Source organism: Artemia franciscana, chromosome 17, assembly GCF_032884065.1.
Source record: "Artemia franciscana chromosome 17, ASM3288406v1, whole genome shotgun sequence".
Classification (NCBI taxonomy): Eukaryota; Metazoa; Arthropoda; class Branchiopoda; order Anostraca; family Artemiidae; genus Artemia; species Artemia franciscana.
Genome location: NC_088879.1, coordinates 13,728,493 through 13,743,710, shown reverse-complemented (window position 1 = coordinate 13,743,710; position 15,218 = coordinate 13,728,493). Strand labels below are relative to the sequence as shown.

Here is a 15,218-nt window from a genome sequence, read left to right as displayed (position 1 = left end):
TAATCAATAAAGGGGCAAAATGCCATCCATTCTTTTAAGAAGAATTTGTCACGAGAATTTCTTTCGGTTGGTTAAATCTAAATAATTTTGGATTTTACTCCATTTTGGCCCCTCCTGAAAGTATTGCACTCTTCTCGAACTCACATCTCCCTTTGACACACTCTCATACCTTAGCTATAGTTATCTCCTGTCTCGGTATTAATGTCTGTATAAGTTGTTTGTGTGCAAGCAACTGCGTGCAGTTGTCTTATGATGGACGAGCATTCGTTGCTGTGTTGACCCCACGCGGCTTGGTGCTGCAGTGAGTCACTAGTAGTACTAGTAGGAAACAAAGAGGGATTGAAGCATGACATACTAAAACATCCACAAAATTTAGAATTCCATAGGGCTAAAATTATGTAAGAATAAAATAGATGAAATTAGACTCGAAACTGGAACATGTTTGGCAATATATTTCCCCCACCGTTTAGTTTATCAGTTAAGCTAACTATGAGTCGCTGTTTATTAGGTGCACCTTATCTCTAACTATAAGTCGCTGCTATTAACTATAAGTCGCTGTTATAACAATAAGTCGCTGTTATTAAAGCTAACTAGGAGTCGCTGTTTAATAGGTGCACCTTATCTCTAACTATAAGTCGCTGTTATAACTATAAGTCGCTGTTATTAAGCTAACTATGAGTCGCTGTTTATTAGGTGCACCTTATCTCTAACTATAAGTCGCTGTTATTAACTATAAGTCGCTGTTATAACTATAAGTCGCTGTTATTAAGCTAACTATGAGTAGCTGTTTAATAGGTGCACCTTATCTCTAACTATAAGTCGCTGTTATTAACTATAAGTCACTGTTATAACTATAAGTCGCTGTTATTAAGCTAACTATGAGTCGCTGTTTATTAGGTGCACGTTATCTCTAACTATAAGTCGCTGTTATTAACTATAAGTCGCTGTTATAACTATAAGTCGCTGTTATTAAGCTAACTATGAGTCGCTGTTTATTAGGTGCACCTTATCTCAACCCGATTCTACCCACTTCTACTAAGAGCTGTGGAGTTTGTTACTCCCAAGTAGCTTGATTATCTGAGATTATTTTATTCCTTGAACTTCATCTGTCACTGTGCTGGGACGATAGCAGCTACCTTAGCCTAGCTACTTTAAGATACTTAAATAAAACAAAGTTATTTGGAAGTTTAGTTACCGTTTTTGTCCGTTTGGTTGCGACATGCATATTACTTGATATTGCTGACCTCCAGGCCATTCAAAATATACAAAACTTTCTTAAATATGTCTTTTCTTGTCTTCTGGAATATATTAACTATTCTATTGATTGTGGTAGACCTTAAGAGCAAAAGAAAAAATAACGTCTTATTGTAGCAAAGCCGCCTTAGGCCAATACAGTGACACAAAATTGTGTCAGCTTCTTACTATTTCCATCTCAAGGCCTTCCACTCAAATTATTGCCTGGCAGGGCCCAATTGCTTCATTTGGGTGCTTTTGTATTGCATTCTTGAAATCGGCGCATTTTAAAATCGAACTTATTTGACATATCGGACATTTGGTGTATTTTCAGAAAATAGGTGCTTTGGGCACATTTTTGCTTTTATGGGTGCATTATCTTATTCCATATATCTAGTAGCTCTAACTACTTCCTGACTTCCTTGCGACAAGTATGTTTGGATCGTAGTCCCTAAAGTTGCTAATTAAGTTCTCCTAAGTAAAAACGCAAGTAATGATCAGGAACACTTTAGATGGTAACGAGGCTAGTAATAGGTCACTTCGTATACGAAGTTCAACAAGTCCATTTCACTCCCAAATTGAATCTATTGTATGGGTTTGCAGTAGCCACCAGAGTCATTCATTTATTCTAATAATGGTTTCCTTGTTTTGCATAATATAATCAGATGGTTTCTTTGAATTCTTAATATTTCCCCTCCCCCCCCCATAAGTTCTTCTTAAGATTGAAAACGGGATTGCTTACTATAACCAAGCAGCTTTTGCAAGCTACTGAAAAATGACAAAACTAATTGGAAAATCTAGCAAAAGTACGGTCATCGCCAATTAATGAATAAACGCTACTTCTTTTGAAATCAAGAGTGTATACACGCAGGATCCGACAAGAAAGTTTGAAATATTATTTTATTTAATGTTGTTTATTTTCAGGGGTTCTATGAGCGATGAACTTGAAGCCATGGTGGCTTTTCTTATCTCAGCTTGTTTCCTGTTTGCTCCCCCTGCTGGTTCAAGGTAAAAAAAATAGTGCTCCTTGTTTTGTTTTTAGAATACAAGTAAAGAGCGAAGTCAAAAATTAAAACGAACAAAATACTATGAGTGATAGGGGGATGTTACCGCCTTCGATCTAAGGTGCAAGAGGTGGCTGGAGCTTCATTGAGTAGAGTTTCATTTTCAATATTTTTTTTTTAAATAAATATAAATGTTTCTATTTTTTTGGACAATTGATCATAAACCCTACCCTCCCGTTAGGATTTAATATTTGCTATTTTTAAGGTTTAATATTGCTCTTTACTTGTATTTGTCCGTATTTTTCCGAAATTAGCTTTATGTTCGTTTATTTAATTTTTGTTGCAAATGTGTTTTTTATGTCCAGGAATAAAAGGGAGGCCCTACCCTCATTTAAAATGGGCTATAATTTTAATGCCAAATGGTTGTTTCTGCTTTACTTAAAACATTTCTGCTCTACTATCGAAGATTATTCTCTTGTTGTAATTATACTTATTTCGAGAATCAACAGAAGCGATCAGTATAATCTACCTTAATATTATATGAAAAATGAACCGATTTGAGAAATTTCACAGCCAGATTATTAACTCACATGCCATCTACCAGGAAATAGTATCTGACATGTAAGAACATTTAAATGTGTGTATGGATTTGCTTGGATATGTACTTCAGAATATAAAAAAAATCCCTAACAACTGATGTTTAATATTTCAGTTATGTTTTGGCTTTGGTAACGCGAGATTATTCGAATGCAGCCCCACGTGTAGTGAAACTTGATCATCTCTGATATTTATAATGCTTCTCAATACTGCCGAGTGGAAACTCAAAAATTTGGAGAAAAGGGAGGGGTAGGGGGACTGCCTTTACTTTCTTTTGCTCGACAGATTCATTATGGGTTTTAGTAATGGTTATTCCTGAAGTTGATTTTTATTTCAGTTTAAATCCATTTGAGAGGATTTCAGGCTGTTTTTGGTAATTTCCAAAGATTTGTTTCGTAATTGCAGAACAAAAAATAAAATAAACAATTTCTGCATAAATAGGAGTTATAACTTTGAATCAGAGATGATTCGCAATTTATTAAGATAGGATAAAATTTATTCATCATCAAATACACATACAATTTCACATTGTATTATTCCCCCAAAGGCTCGGGCCTGTAAAGAAGGGGAAAGACAGACGAATCGCTTACTCAGAGAAAGAAAGAAACAGTAAATTAAAATAATCATTTACTCGCAGAGAGAAGAGCATAAAAGAGAAGAAAAGAAAATACAAATAAAATAAAAACTATATAAAAAATTAAATAGACTGAATAGGCTAAATTGGTTAAGTAGATTAAATAGACTCCAATAAAATAATAATAAACATATTAGAAAATAAATAAATAAATAGATAAAATAACTCCTAAGAAGCCAAACCAATTTTTAACATTTTTTTTTGAACGAACCGAAAGAGTGGCATCTTAAACCTGATTCAGACAACTTATTCCATACAATATTACAATAAACACTTTCTTAGGAAGCACCATTTTTAATCCCTGGTCTATGTTAAGGCGAGATTCCCCCTGTACTACTACCGCTGCCACCATTATCTCTAGAATGTTCATTTGAATGCTTAAGAGGGTCTTCAATCTTTGGTACATAGGAAGAGTTGCGAGTTTTGCTGTCCCCTTAAAATTTCAAGTTTCGAACATACTTCTATAATCGCATTCATTTCTACTTTGTTTCTTTTTCATTTTGTCTCACCACCCTCAAAATGTAGCCCTCAAGCATTCATATATATGTGCGTGTTATGCCCTAAGCAACAAAAACAGGTATTATTAATAATTTTCAGTGACTATGAAAGAGTTCTTAAGAAGAAAACCAAAACAATACGTAATAGCAAAATCAAAAGAAGAAATATTTCTAGTAAAGGTCATCATGGATGATTGTATAATATAAAATTGGGAGCAACTTAATATATTTATTTAGGTATAAATTAATGTCTGACTGATTTAGCAAAGAATAAGTCCAAACTACACGAGTGAAAACTGGTACTAGTGCTGACAATAGATCAATGCAATCCAGCGTTTGGCATCTGTGGGCAATTTTTTAATTATCAATAAGGCAAAATTAGTGTAATGGATATAATTTGCAAAATTTAGGCTTTTCATTGTATCGGACTAATGACGCTTCTTGACTATTAGGGTACTAGCGTCGACCCTGCAGTCTATTGGTATAGCTAGGTTAGATCTCGTTATACCATAGAGGATCTTGTATTACCAAGCTGAGATCACACCTACTGCGCTACCACAGAACAAAAGTTTTCAAAATGGCCATTTCACTACCACAGTGACCACTGAACTTCAATCCTCTATTACCAGAACAGAATACCAACAGTACCGTGTTGTGGCAACTAACAAAATTGGTGCATTGTGTTTTATTGGATTAACGACACTTTTTGACTACCAAGGTCCTTGAGTTGGACCCGCAGTGCTTGCGGGTCCAACACTGCCTCCAGCCGAGCACGAACTCTTGGTCCAGTATTACCAAGCTTAGATCAAACCCACTGTGCCACCTCAGTACTCTTAATTAAGGTAGTAAATATAAATAGGAGGTTAAAAAAACAAGGCATGTCGATTGTTTTGTCGACACCAGGACCAATTCCCACTTTTATAAATACCTATATTCTTTGTGACGCAGGTCATTATCTATAGTGCCTTGACATTACTTATAATGGTAAATTAATCACTTGATTGACAAATCGTGCCTTCATCTGTCAAAACTTGTATACGCTATTTATCCTGTTTTATCCTTGAAATTGGCATTTTCAAGATCTCTGTTTTAAACAATGATTTTTAACATCATATTTTTCACTGTAATATGGGATAATTCTGTTTTAATACACATAGCTCGCGCATTACTTGTGTCATAAGAGCGTGCTTAAAAATTTTCCCTACGATATATAGCCCGTGTCGTATTAGCAATTATATCTGTATGAACGAAATATCTAGAAAAAGAAAACTAAAAATAAAAATAGACTTGAGACATGTCAAAATTTTGTTTTGATCAATCGAGGCCTTTGAAAACTTTTTTTTTAGCAAAGAAAGAGAAAATTCTTTCGTTACGCAGATTTGATAAGAGTTATTAATTTGTCACGCGTCAATCTTATTGAATAATTGCAGACGAGATAGCTTTCACTGTCTTACAATTATAATGTCGAACTATAAATATAATATCTTTAACGAAAAGAGGAAGAAATATTACGAAATCAACTGGCAGAGACAAGGAGTTGTTCACTATTTGTTACAGGTGAACATGGTTGTGTATCAAGCTAGAGATGGTGAAACAGCTGCACATCAAACTCTTCCGAGATGCCTTGTGTTATGACAGACTTAAATTTAATGTAGAATAAATTTAAGGATTTTTTTTCAGTTTTGAGGAATATCCAACCTCTACCCTTCAAAGCCCCTCCCTACGCAACTGACTAAGGCCTAAATGTCTGGCATTTTCTCTGTGTGTATATTTGCTTAGTTACAGGACTTGAATGGAGCTTGGGCCTCATGTGGCTCTAAAGGAGATAATACAAAAAATACTTCGTGATCCGTGGTCTGTATTCGGTTATGATAGTTCAATTGGCTGATTTTTCTTCTCCTGGGCTCATTTTTAATTGAAGAATTTAACAAGCTCGACTTAGTAAGCACTTCAACCCCAGAACCGACTGTGGTATTGCATAACAATATCCAAAACGACCTTCAAGTTAATAGCAATGTATGTGGAATAAAGCTGTGCTTACATAATGGTTGCTTTTTCCATCAAATTTATTCGTAAATTTTTATACAAAGTATAGCATGTTGTTCAGGTGGTGCTCGATGCATTAATTTGCTCTGGGACAATCGGACATTGATGGCATTCACTTCAAATTTTTATACAGCTTTGACTTCGTTAAAATAGTAAAAACCAATGAACACCTAACAAATGTGGGCAGGCTAACTAGCTTTGAGTGACTTTAAACATCAAACAGTTCGTGGTAACGAACTGTAGTAAGGAGTGACCCGGCTCAATAGTAACCGAAACTCTAAAAAATGAAATTTTGATACCAATAGTAACATCAAAAGAATCGCATTTTAATGCTGATTTTAAATATATAAGTTTCATCAAGATCAGTTGTATCCATCGAAAGTCACGAGCCTGAGGAAATTTAACTCATTTCAGAAAATAGGGGGAAACACCCCCTAAAAGTCATACAATCTTGACGAAAATCACACCATCCGATTCAGCGTATCAGAGAACCTTATTGTAAAAGTGAAAAAATGTGGAATTATGCATTTTTTGCCAGAAGACAGATCACGGATGCGTGTTTATTGGTTCGTTTGTTTTTTTTTTTGCCCAGGGGTGATCGTATCGATTGAGTGGTCCTAAAACGTCGCAAGAGGGCTCATTTTAACGGAAATTAAAAGTTCTAGTGCCCTTTTTAAGTGACCGAAAAAATTGTAAGGCACCTAGGCCCCCTCCCACGCTCGTTTTTTCCCAAAAGTGACCGGATCAAAATTCTGAGATAGCCATTTTATTCACCATAGTCGAAAAACCTAATAACAATGTCTTTAGGGACGACTTACTCCCCCGCAGTCCCCGTGGGAGGGGCTGCGAGTTACAAACTTTGACCTGTGTTTACATATAGTAATGGTTACTGGGAAGTGTACAGACGGTTTCAGGGGGATTTTTTTGTTTAGGGGGGAGATTTGAGGGGGGGGGTTACGTGGGAAGATATTTCCATGGAGAAACTTGTCATGGGAGAAGAGAATGTCAATGAAGGGGCACAGGGTTTTCAAGCATTATTTGAAAAAAAAACAATGAAAAAATAAATATAAAAGTTTTTGAGAAGCATTAAAACTTTAAACGAACAAAAATTATTACACATATGAGGGGTTTACCTCCTCGTTATTCCTCACTCTTTATGCTAAAGTATTTTTAGTAATTTCAACTATTTATTCTACGGCCTTTGTGATTCAGAGATCATTCTTAAGGAATTGGGACAAAATTTAAGCGTTAGGGTAAAGAGCAAGGTATCGACAAGGGTTGAACCCCCTCATGCACGCAATAAAAACATACGAATATAGAAGTTTGTTACGTAAATTAATTCGTAGGTCACAAAACGTTTGTAAAAAATTAAAAATTCTAGTTGCTTTTTTAAGTAATTAAAAAATTTGAGGGCAACTAGGCCTCTTCCCTCCCTCCTTTTTTCAAAATTTTCCGATTAATTACAATTAATTAATATGCAAATTTCGTTTTAATTATTTATGTGCGGATAGCCAAGATCAAAACAGGCATTAATTCAAAAACCTCCAGAAATTAAATAAAAAACAAGTTTTTTTTAAATGAAAGTAAGGAGCAACATTAAAACTTAAAACGAACAGAAATTACTCCGTATATGAAAGGGGTTTTCCTCCTCAACGGCCCGCTCTTTACGCTAAAGTTTCTTACTGTTTTAAAAATAGAGTTAAGAGAAAGAGTCAAACTTTAGTGTAAAGAGCAGGCCGTTGAGGAGGAAAAGCCCCTTTTCTTTAAAATATAATTTTTTATACAGTTTTAAAATTTTTATACAGCTTTGACTTCGTTAAAATAGTAAAAACCAATGAACACCTGACAGATGTGGGCAGGTTAACTAGCGTTGAGTGACTTCAAACATCAACGTGTTGGATTAAACTAATATTATGAAATTCTACTGAAAAGCTATATCATGCTTAGAAAAATATTGACATTCGTAGTTTTGGATATATATATTTTTTTTTATTTAGAAGGGGGGAATCCTATCCATCTCCCAATCGACCCTATCAAATGGATTCCTAATCAAATAAATTACATTTTTATTAGGTAAGGATGCTCATGCTTTTCGAAGGGGGCCAATATCCTATTTGTTTTTCACAAGGTCTACCTCTTCTACCTTGGAGATAAGTTATAAAAGATAGGGCAACAAAGGGTTTGGTCTCTGTTTAATGCTTGGAATTTTCTTTATTATACTATTACCTTGTTAAAGACTTTCCTAAGCCTCTGTAGACTGTGTCACAGTATCTCCTATTTTTTTTTCTTATATCTTCTTTGTATCTGTATATATGGTTTGATGAACAGCAGTAGATATAATGCTGTTCTTGACAGTAGTATATTTGATGAACAGCCTAAGAATAAATTTGAGCAAAACGAAAACAATGGGGACTACCGATTCCCCCCTTCATATCAGATGTGAAAATGAGGAAATCGATCAGGTCGTGGAATTGGTCATTACCTGGACTTTCAGCTGCTCCTCTCCACTCTTTGGGGATTTTTTTTTCTTATGAAATACTTGAACTCTATAAAATTTAAATCTTAAACCCCACGTATAAAACTGACAGCACGTCAACCGCCTGTGTCATCCAACTTTTCACATAAGGCTGCTATAGCAACCTTATGAGAAATTTTACAAATTTCTGGAATGGATTTTGTAAATCATTTCTTGCGATCAGAGAAGTGTCTCGAGGTTCTTTGTTATTAAAATCGATCATATTGGTGAAATATGGGACGCCATTTGTAATCAAATCCGAGTGATATGTTGTATGGCTACAAAGTAACCCTCAAAGCATTTCAATGACGACCTGGGAAAAATGACGACCGGAACACCGGGACACAAATGACGACCGGGACAAAAATGACGACCGGGACAAAAATGACGACCTGGGAAAAATGACGACCGGGACACAGGGAATATAAATGACGACCGCGACACTCAAAGAGAAATTGCAGACTGGGACACCGGGACACAAATGACGACCGGGACACAGGGAAACAACAACAACGGGGACGCCGGGGGGCACAGGGGGATATATAAATGACGACGGGGACACAGGGAATGTTCAATTAGCAATCACCATCAACAAAGCTCAAGGGCAATCATTAGAATAATGAGATATAGATCTGAATACATATTGTTTTTCCCATGGATAATTATATGTTGCATGTCCAAGAGTCGGTAAACCTGACAATCTATTTATATGCACAGACAATGGGACAGCCAAGAATGTTGTATATTCGCAAGTTTTACGTAGTTAAAAATATATATCTAATATTCTGTGGTAGCCACAACACTGTGCTAGGTAGAGAATTTAGAGTGGCGAAACCCTATATAGGCCAGTGTATTCTCCTGATGAGCCCTTATGTTGGGTGTTGCCTCTGAATTATTTGTCTATATTATTTTTTCTATTGTTCGGTAAATGACGACTTATACTTATTGACGACATGACTGCCTGTCCATGGATTATTCTTTATGGTTGATTGTGTGTGGCTATGCTGTTTGACCTATGTGATTGTATGGATGAGTAGGGTTAAGGCCTCATTCAAGTGCTGGTCTATATTAATCACTAATTTAGGAAAACAGTCTTCCTTTTCTCCTTCTGTCTCTTTTTTTTTTTCTTTTTTTTTTTTTTTTGTGTTTGTGCTGTAGCATTGGTGATTTCTCTTTTCATGATATTATTCCAGGTTGGATCCAGTGCTGGTGGAGAAAATTTTTTTTTAGTTTTCTCCCCGACAGACCTTTACCCTGGTCCAGGTTTTTAACCTGATATTGTTAATTATTGGTGAGATGGCACTTATGCAAATTTCATTTTCTTTCATCTTTTTGTTTATGTATTTATTGACCTATTGACCTTGGCATGTTTTTTGGACTTTGATTGTTGGATTTTGATTTGGATGTTGGTTTGTTTTGGATTTATTTTCAATAACTTTTTATGCAACAAAACACAAATATTAGCCTCGGAACTCGGAACGATTTTTTGAAAGTTAGTAAGTGTAAAAGTCGTTGTTTTCTTTGCCAAGATCATTTTGTCCCACGGACTTCTGTTAAAAGTACATTGTATAATAAAAATTTTGCATGCAAGTTACGTGGTAATGTTAATTGTAGAACAACCAATGTAATTTACCTATTAGAATGTAATAAATGCTGCCTACAATATGTGGGGGAAAAAACTAATAATATATATAAAAGATTTTCTGGACACAAGACAACAGTTAATAATGAAAAAACTAATAACTATCTAGTTCAACATTGTAATAATGGTAAATGTTCCATATCAGATATAACTGTCACAATTTTAGAAAATTTAGAATTAGAAAATTTAAATAAAGAAGAGAAGAATAATAGACTACGTAAACAGGAGGATTTCTGGATCCATACTCTTGGTACAGCTTATCCTTTTGGGCTAAATGATCGTGTAGCAAAATATGGTGACATGTCTCATGTTGTTGTTAAATGTATTGATGGTTTTATGGACCATCCTTCTTTTACTTGTCCTACTAAACGTAAAAAACGATCGAGAGGACATAGGAAAAATAATAGAAAAAATGAATTAGATATACATATGCTTTCTATAGATCTATGCCAGCTCCTTGAATCTAGGGGTATGATTTCTGTAATAAAGTGTCTAAATAATTTATCCAAGAGGAATTTAATCAAACTTTTCTGGATTGTTAAGAATAATACAGCTCTTGATTATAATTTTAAAGTAATATGTGATACAATTTGCATTCTAACTAAAACGAAATTTATTTCAAAAAAGAAAAAGTTCGATAAGATTAGTAATAAGGATAACAGATTATATTTACCTATTAATTTTACTTGTAAGCAGATTGAAGATATTAATTTACCAGAAATTTTAAATCAGCGGCATGTGAAACAGGCCCTTCCTAGTAATTTAAATTATAATGATAGTCCAGTTTTAACTTATAAATTTTCAAAAACTATTGGGCAAATTATTTTTAATTATAATTTAATACTAAAAAAAATAGATAGTGATATAAATTGGAAACCGGTTTGTAATTGTAAGCAACTTGGCCCATTTGTAAATCCTACTTACAAACATGTTATAACAGGGGACTTGTCAATAATAAAGCAAGATGATCTTCAAATTATAATGAATAAAGGGGCTAATTTCCGTCTTTCTCATCATCTGAAACCATCGAGTGTTCTTGATGGCTTGGAAAATGATTTTGATTTATTTATTGATAAGTGGTGTAAGAAAGAGAATAAAAATAAAGAGAGTTTTCAAAGTTGGAAGAATTTAATTATTAGTAGAGTAAGAAATAAAATATATTCTAACTTAAAAAATATTAACACTAAATCATTATTTTATAATGCGAAGATTAAACAAGCAATTGCTAATCTAAAGAATGAATTTGTAATTGTGCCAGTGGATAAAGCTAATAATAATTTTGCCATAATTTGTCAGAAGCTGTATTGTGATATCTTAAAAAGGGAGTTATGCACAACTAATGTTTATGAAAAGGTAAATATAGAGGATGAGAATTTAATTGAAAAGACTGAAGAAATACTTTTTAAAAATTTTAATATTAAAATAAATGACAATGATAAAAAGTTCCCTTTCCTATATTGGACTGTAAAATTTCATAAGAATCCCCCTAAACCACGGTTTATTGCTGGAGCAGCTAAATGTCCAACCCGCATTGCTGCTACTGACCTCTCTTTAATTTTAAAGGAAATTGTAAATAAACTTAAAACCTATTGTTCTGGTATTAAAAAATTTTCGAATTTTAATCCATATTGGAGTGTTAATAATTCACTGCAGGTGATAGATTCTTTAACAATGGTTTCAGCTAAAAGAATTGAGTCTTACGATTTTGCGACAATGTATACTAATTTATCACTTAATTTAGTGTTTGATAATTTAAAAACTGTTATAAAGAAATCTTTCCTCTTATCTAGTAAAAGGTTCTTAAAAATAGACAGTTATAATAAAAAAGCTATATGGACAAACTGCTTTAATACTACAGTTAACTTGAGATGTTACAGCTTGGATATGATTTTTGAGTTATTGGAATTTGTTTTATACAATACTTATATAAGATTTGGGGGTGATTTGTACAAGCAAATTATGGGAATTCCCATGGGGGGGAATGCCAGCCCATTTATAGCTGACTTGTTTTTAAGTCAACTAGAATATAAATATATGATGGATAAGAATAATCCAATTAATTTAAAACATGCTTTGTCAAATAATAAAAGATATTTAGATGATATTTTGGTCTTAAATTGTAAGGATTTCATTGATATTTCTAAAAATATATATCCATCAGAGCTTATTCTTGAGCCTAGTCATGGCGGTGGTCATGAAGATCATTTCTTAGATTTAAATATTAATATTTGTGATAATAATAAATTAAGTTTTAAAATGTATAATAAAACGGATGATTTTGATTTTGAAGTGATTAGTTTCCCATTCCCTGAAAGTAATATACACTCAAATATCACATATTCAGCGTTTTTCTCACAGTTACTTCGTTATGCAAGGATTTGTAGTAATTATATTGATTTTAAAAATAGATGTAAAATCTTAAGCCAAAAATTGATATCAAGAGGTTTTTCTGCAAATAAATTAACTTGGCATTTTAAAAAATTTAGTTTTCATTATAACGAACTTTTAAATAAATATCAAAAGAATTATCTAGAAATACTTAAAGAAATTTTTAACTAATTTCGGAGGTTCGAGAAATGTTGTCACAGCGCCATTTATTTTGAATTGTGTTTCTAATTGAGCGGATTTTTTAAAAATTAGCCACATGGTAAAGATGAATTCTATAATTGTTTAGTTCATTCAGGTTTTTTGCAATGTGTTAATATTTGTGATTTGGTAAAATTTATAATATTTAGTTTACCTATTGTTGCTAAAGGGAGGGATATATTAACAGGATAAGCTTGTTTTGGTTTTACTTGGTTGTTTTACATTTGCTGTTTTTTTCATAGGCATGTATTTTGGGGGTGATACCTGACGCGGGGATGCCATGGATATTCTGTGGTAGCCACAACACTGTGCTGGGTAGAGAATTTAGAGTGGCGAAACCCTATATACGCCAGTGTATTCTCCTGATGAGCCCTTATGTTGGGTGTTGCCTCTGAATTATTTGTCTATATTATTTTTTCTATTGTTCGGTAAATGACGACTTATACTTATTGACGACATGACTGCCTATCCATGGATTATTCTTTATGGTTGATTGTGTGTGGCTATGCTGTTTGACCTATGTGATTGTATGGATGAGTAGGGTTAAGGCCTCATTCAAGTGCTGGTCTATATTAATCACTAATTTAGGAAAACAGTCTTCCTTTTCTCCTTCTGTCTCTTTTTTTTTTTTTTTTTTTTTTTTTTGTGTTTGTCCTGTAGCATTGGTGATTTCTCTTTTCATGATATATATATATATATATATATATATATATATATATATATATATATATATATATATATATATATATATATATATATATATATATGTATGAAAGCTTTGTCATGGTTGCTCTCTTGCGATAGAAAGTCATAATGGTCTAAGAAACTGCTTGCCAATACGTGGAGGCACGTATAAAGGATTTTTTTTATTTTTCATTTGGAAATATTTGTTTTATTTGGTCCCCATATTTCGTTTTTTTGGGTATGAAGCGGCCTTTGAGGACAGAGCTCTAAACAAGGCGAATTAAGGGAAAACTAGAATAAAAAGGGGATGTTATGAAGATTCCGAGAAGGCAAGGAACGAGCTGTATGATATTTATGTACCGAAATTTAAGTCGTGGGGTTATTTCATTATAATCTTGAAAAACAAATAAAAGGAGCTCATAACGATATGTGATAAAACATACACCAGCAATGTGTCCACCATTGCTATACTGACCACCAAACTACCTCTGAGGGAAATTATTCACTAAAATTCCAAGTTCTCCAGTCAAAACATCAAGTCAACGTTTCCCTATTAATTTCAGTTATTTCCTGAAATTTTTCATTTATTCTTGAATTTGATTTTATTTAAGTTTGATTTAAGTATTAACCGAAAAGATGAAATATTAAGCACTTGTAGCAAATGTCTTCAGCGTGATGCTCATCATGAAAGCTACTGATCATGAACTGGGCTAGACTTTAGGCTGCTAAACAGGATATTTGTGGGGTCAATTGGCATTACTCGTAAATAGAAAGACTCACTAAGAAATGGTTTTGAAACTGCCAGAACATTGCCCCAGCCAAACGTACTTCAGTGGTTCATGGTGAATCAAAACGTGTTTTTGGATGTTTTTACAAGTGGGGATTCCCCCATCCAAATTTGAGTCGGCAGGTCCGGTTGCTCAATGAACTTAATGATTTTCTAGAACATTTATTTATTGCCAATCGGCAGCAGCTCTGAATTATTGCCATCCCCCATGCCGTAATACACCTGACGGTGGCCATTACCTGGATTTCCAGGTGCTCCTCTCAACTCTTTGGGGATTTTTTTTTCTTATGAAATACTTGAACTCTATAAAATTTAAATCTAAAACCTCACGTGTAAAATTCATAGCACGTCAACCGCCTGTGTCATCCAAATTTTCACCTAACGTTGCTCTAGCAACCTTATGAGAAATTTCACAAATTTCTGGAATGGATTTTGCAAATTCTTTCTTGCGATTAGAGAAGTGTCTCGAAGTTCTTTGTTACTAAAATCGATCATATTGGTGAAATATTGGACATCATCTATAATCAAATCAGAGTGATATGTTGTATGGCTACAGAGTAACCCGCAAAGCATTTCTTTCCACAATTATTCAGAAAGTACATGCTTGGTTGCCATTGAAAATCAGTCTCATAAAAGTACAAGAAACGGATAGGTATTAATGCAAGTAATGAACTCTACCAGTTGTATAACTCATCATTAACATGCGCAGAGGATGTGATAGGGAAAGGAATTTTTGAATTCAGTCCATGGATGATTTTTGAACTCGGACCTTCAATTGACAGTAAAGAGCAATATCAAAACTAAAGAGAGCATAAACGATGGTTATGAGTTGTCTCAAATGTTTGTCCTTGAGACAAATCTCATTTATTTAAGTTCTGTTCATTTTTTAGTTTTTTCTTTGAACTTAGAAAGTTAAACCATTAAAGCTTTAACGCTTTTCGCTCTGGTTAGTTTAGGTTAAGCTAGCATGGTGCGCCACGCCAACTTAACCTA

At 33.8% G+C, this 15,218-nt stretch overlaps 1 protein-coding gene across 1 annotated transcript in view; it reads left to right on the top strand.

Annotated features, from left to right (window-relative positions):
- The first annotated feature begins 2,155 nt into the window (after positions 1-2,155).
- LOC136037884 (serine proteinase stubble-like) overlaps positions 2,156-15,218 on the top strand; it is a 62,582-nt gene continuing 49,519 nt past the window's right edge. The window contains exon 1 of the mRNA XM_065720739.1: positions 2,156-2,241. Within this exon, the coding sequence (XP_065576811.1) occupies positions 2,172-2,241 (70 nt within the window). The 5' untranslated portion in view covers positions 2,156-2,171. The remainder of the gene's footprint in view (positions 2,242-15,218) is intronic.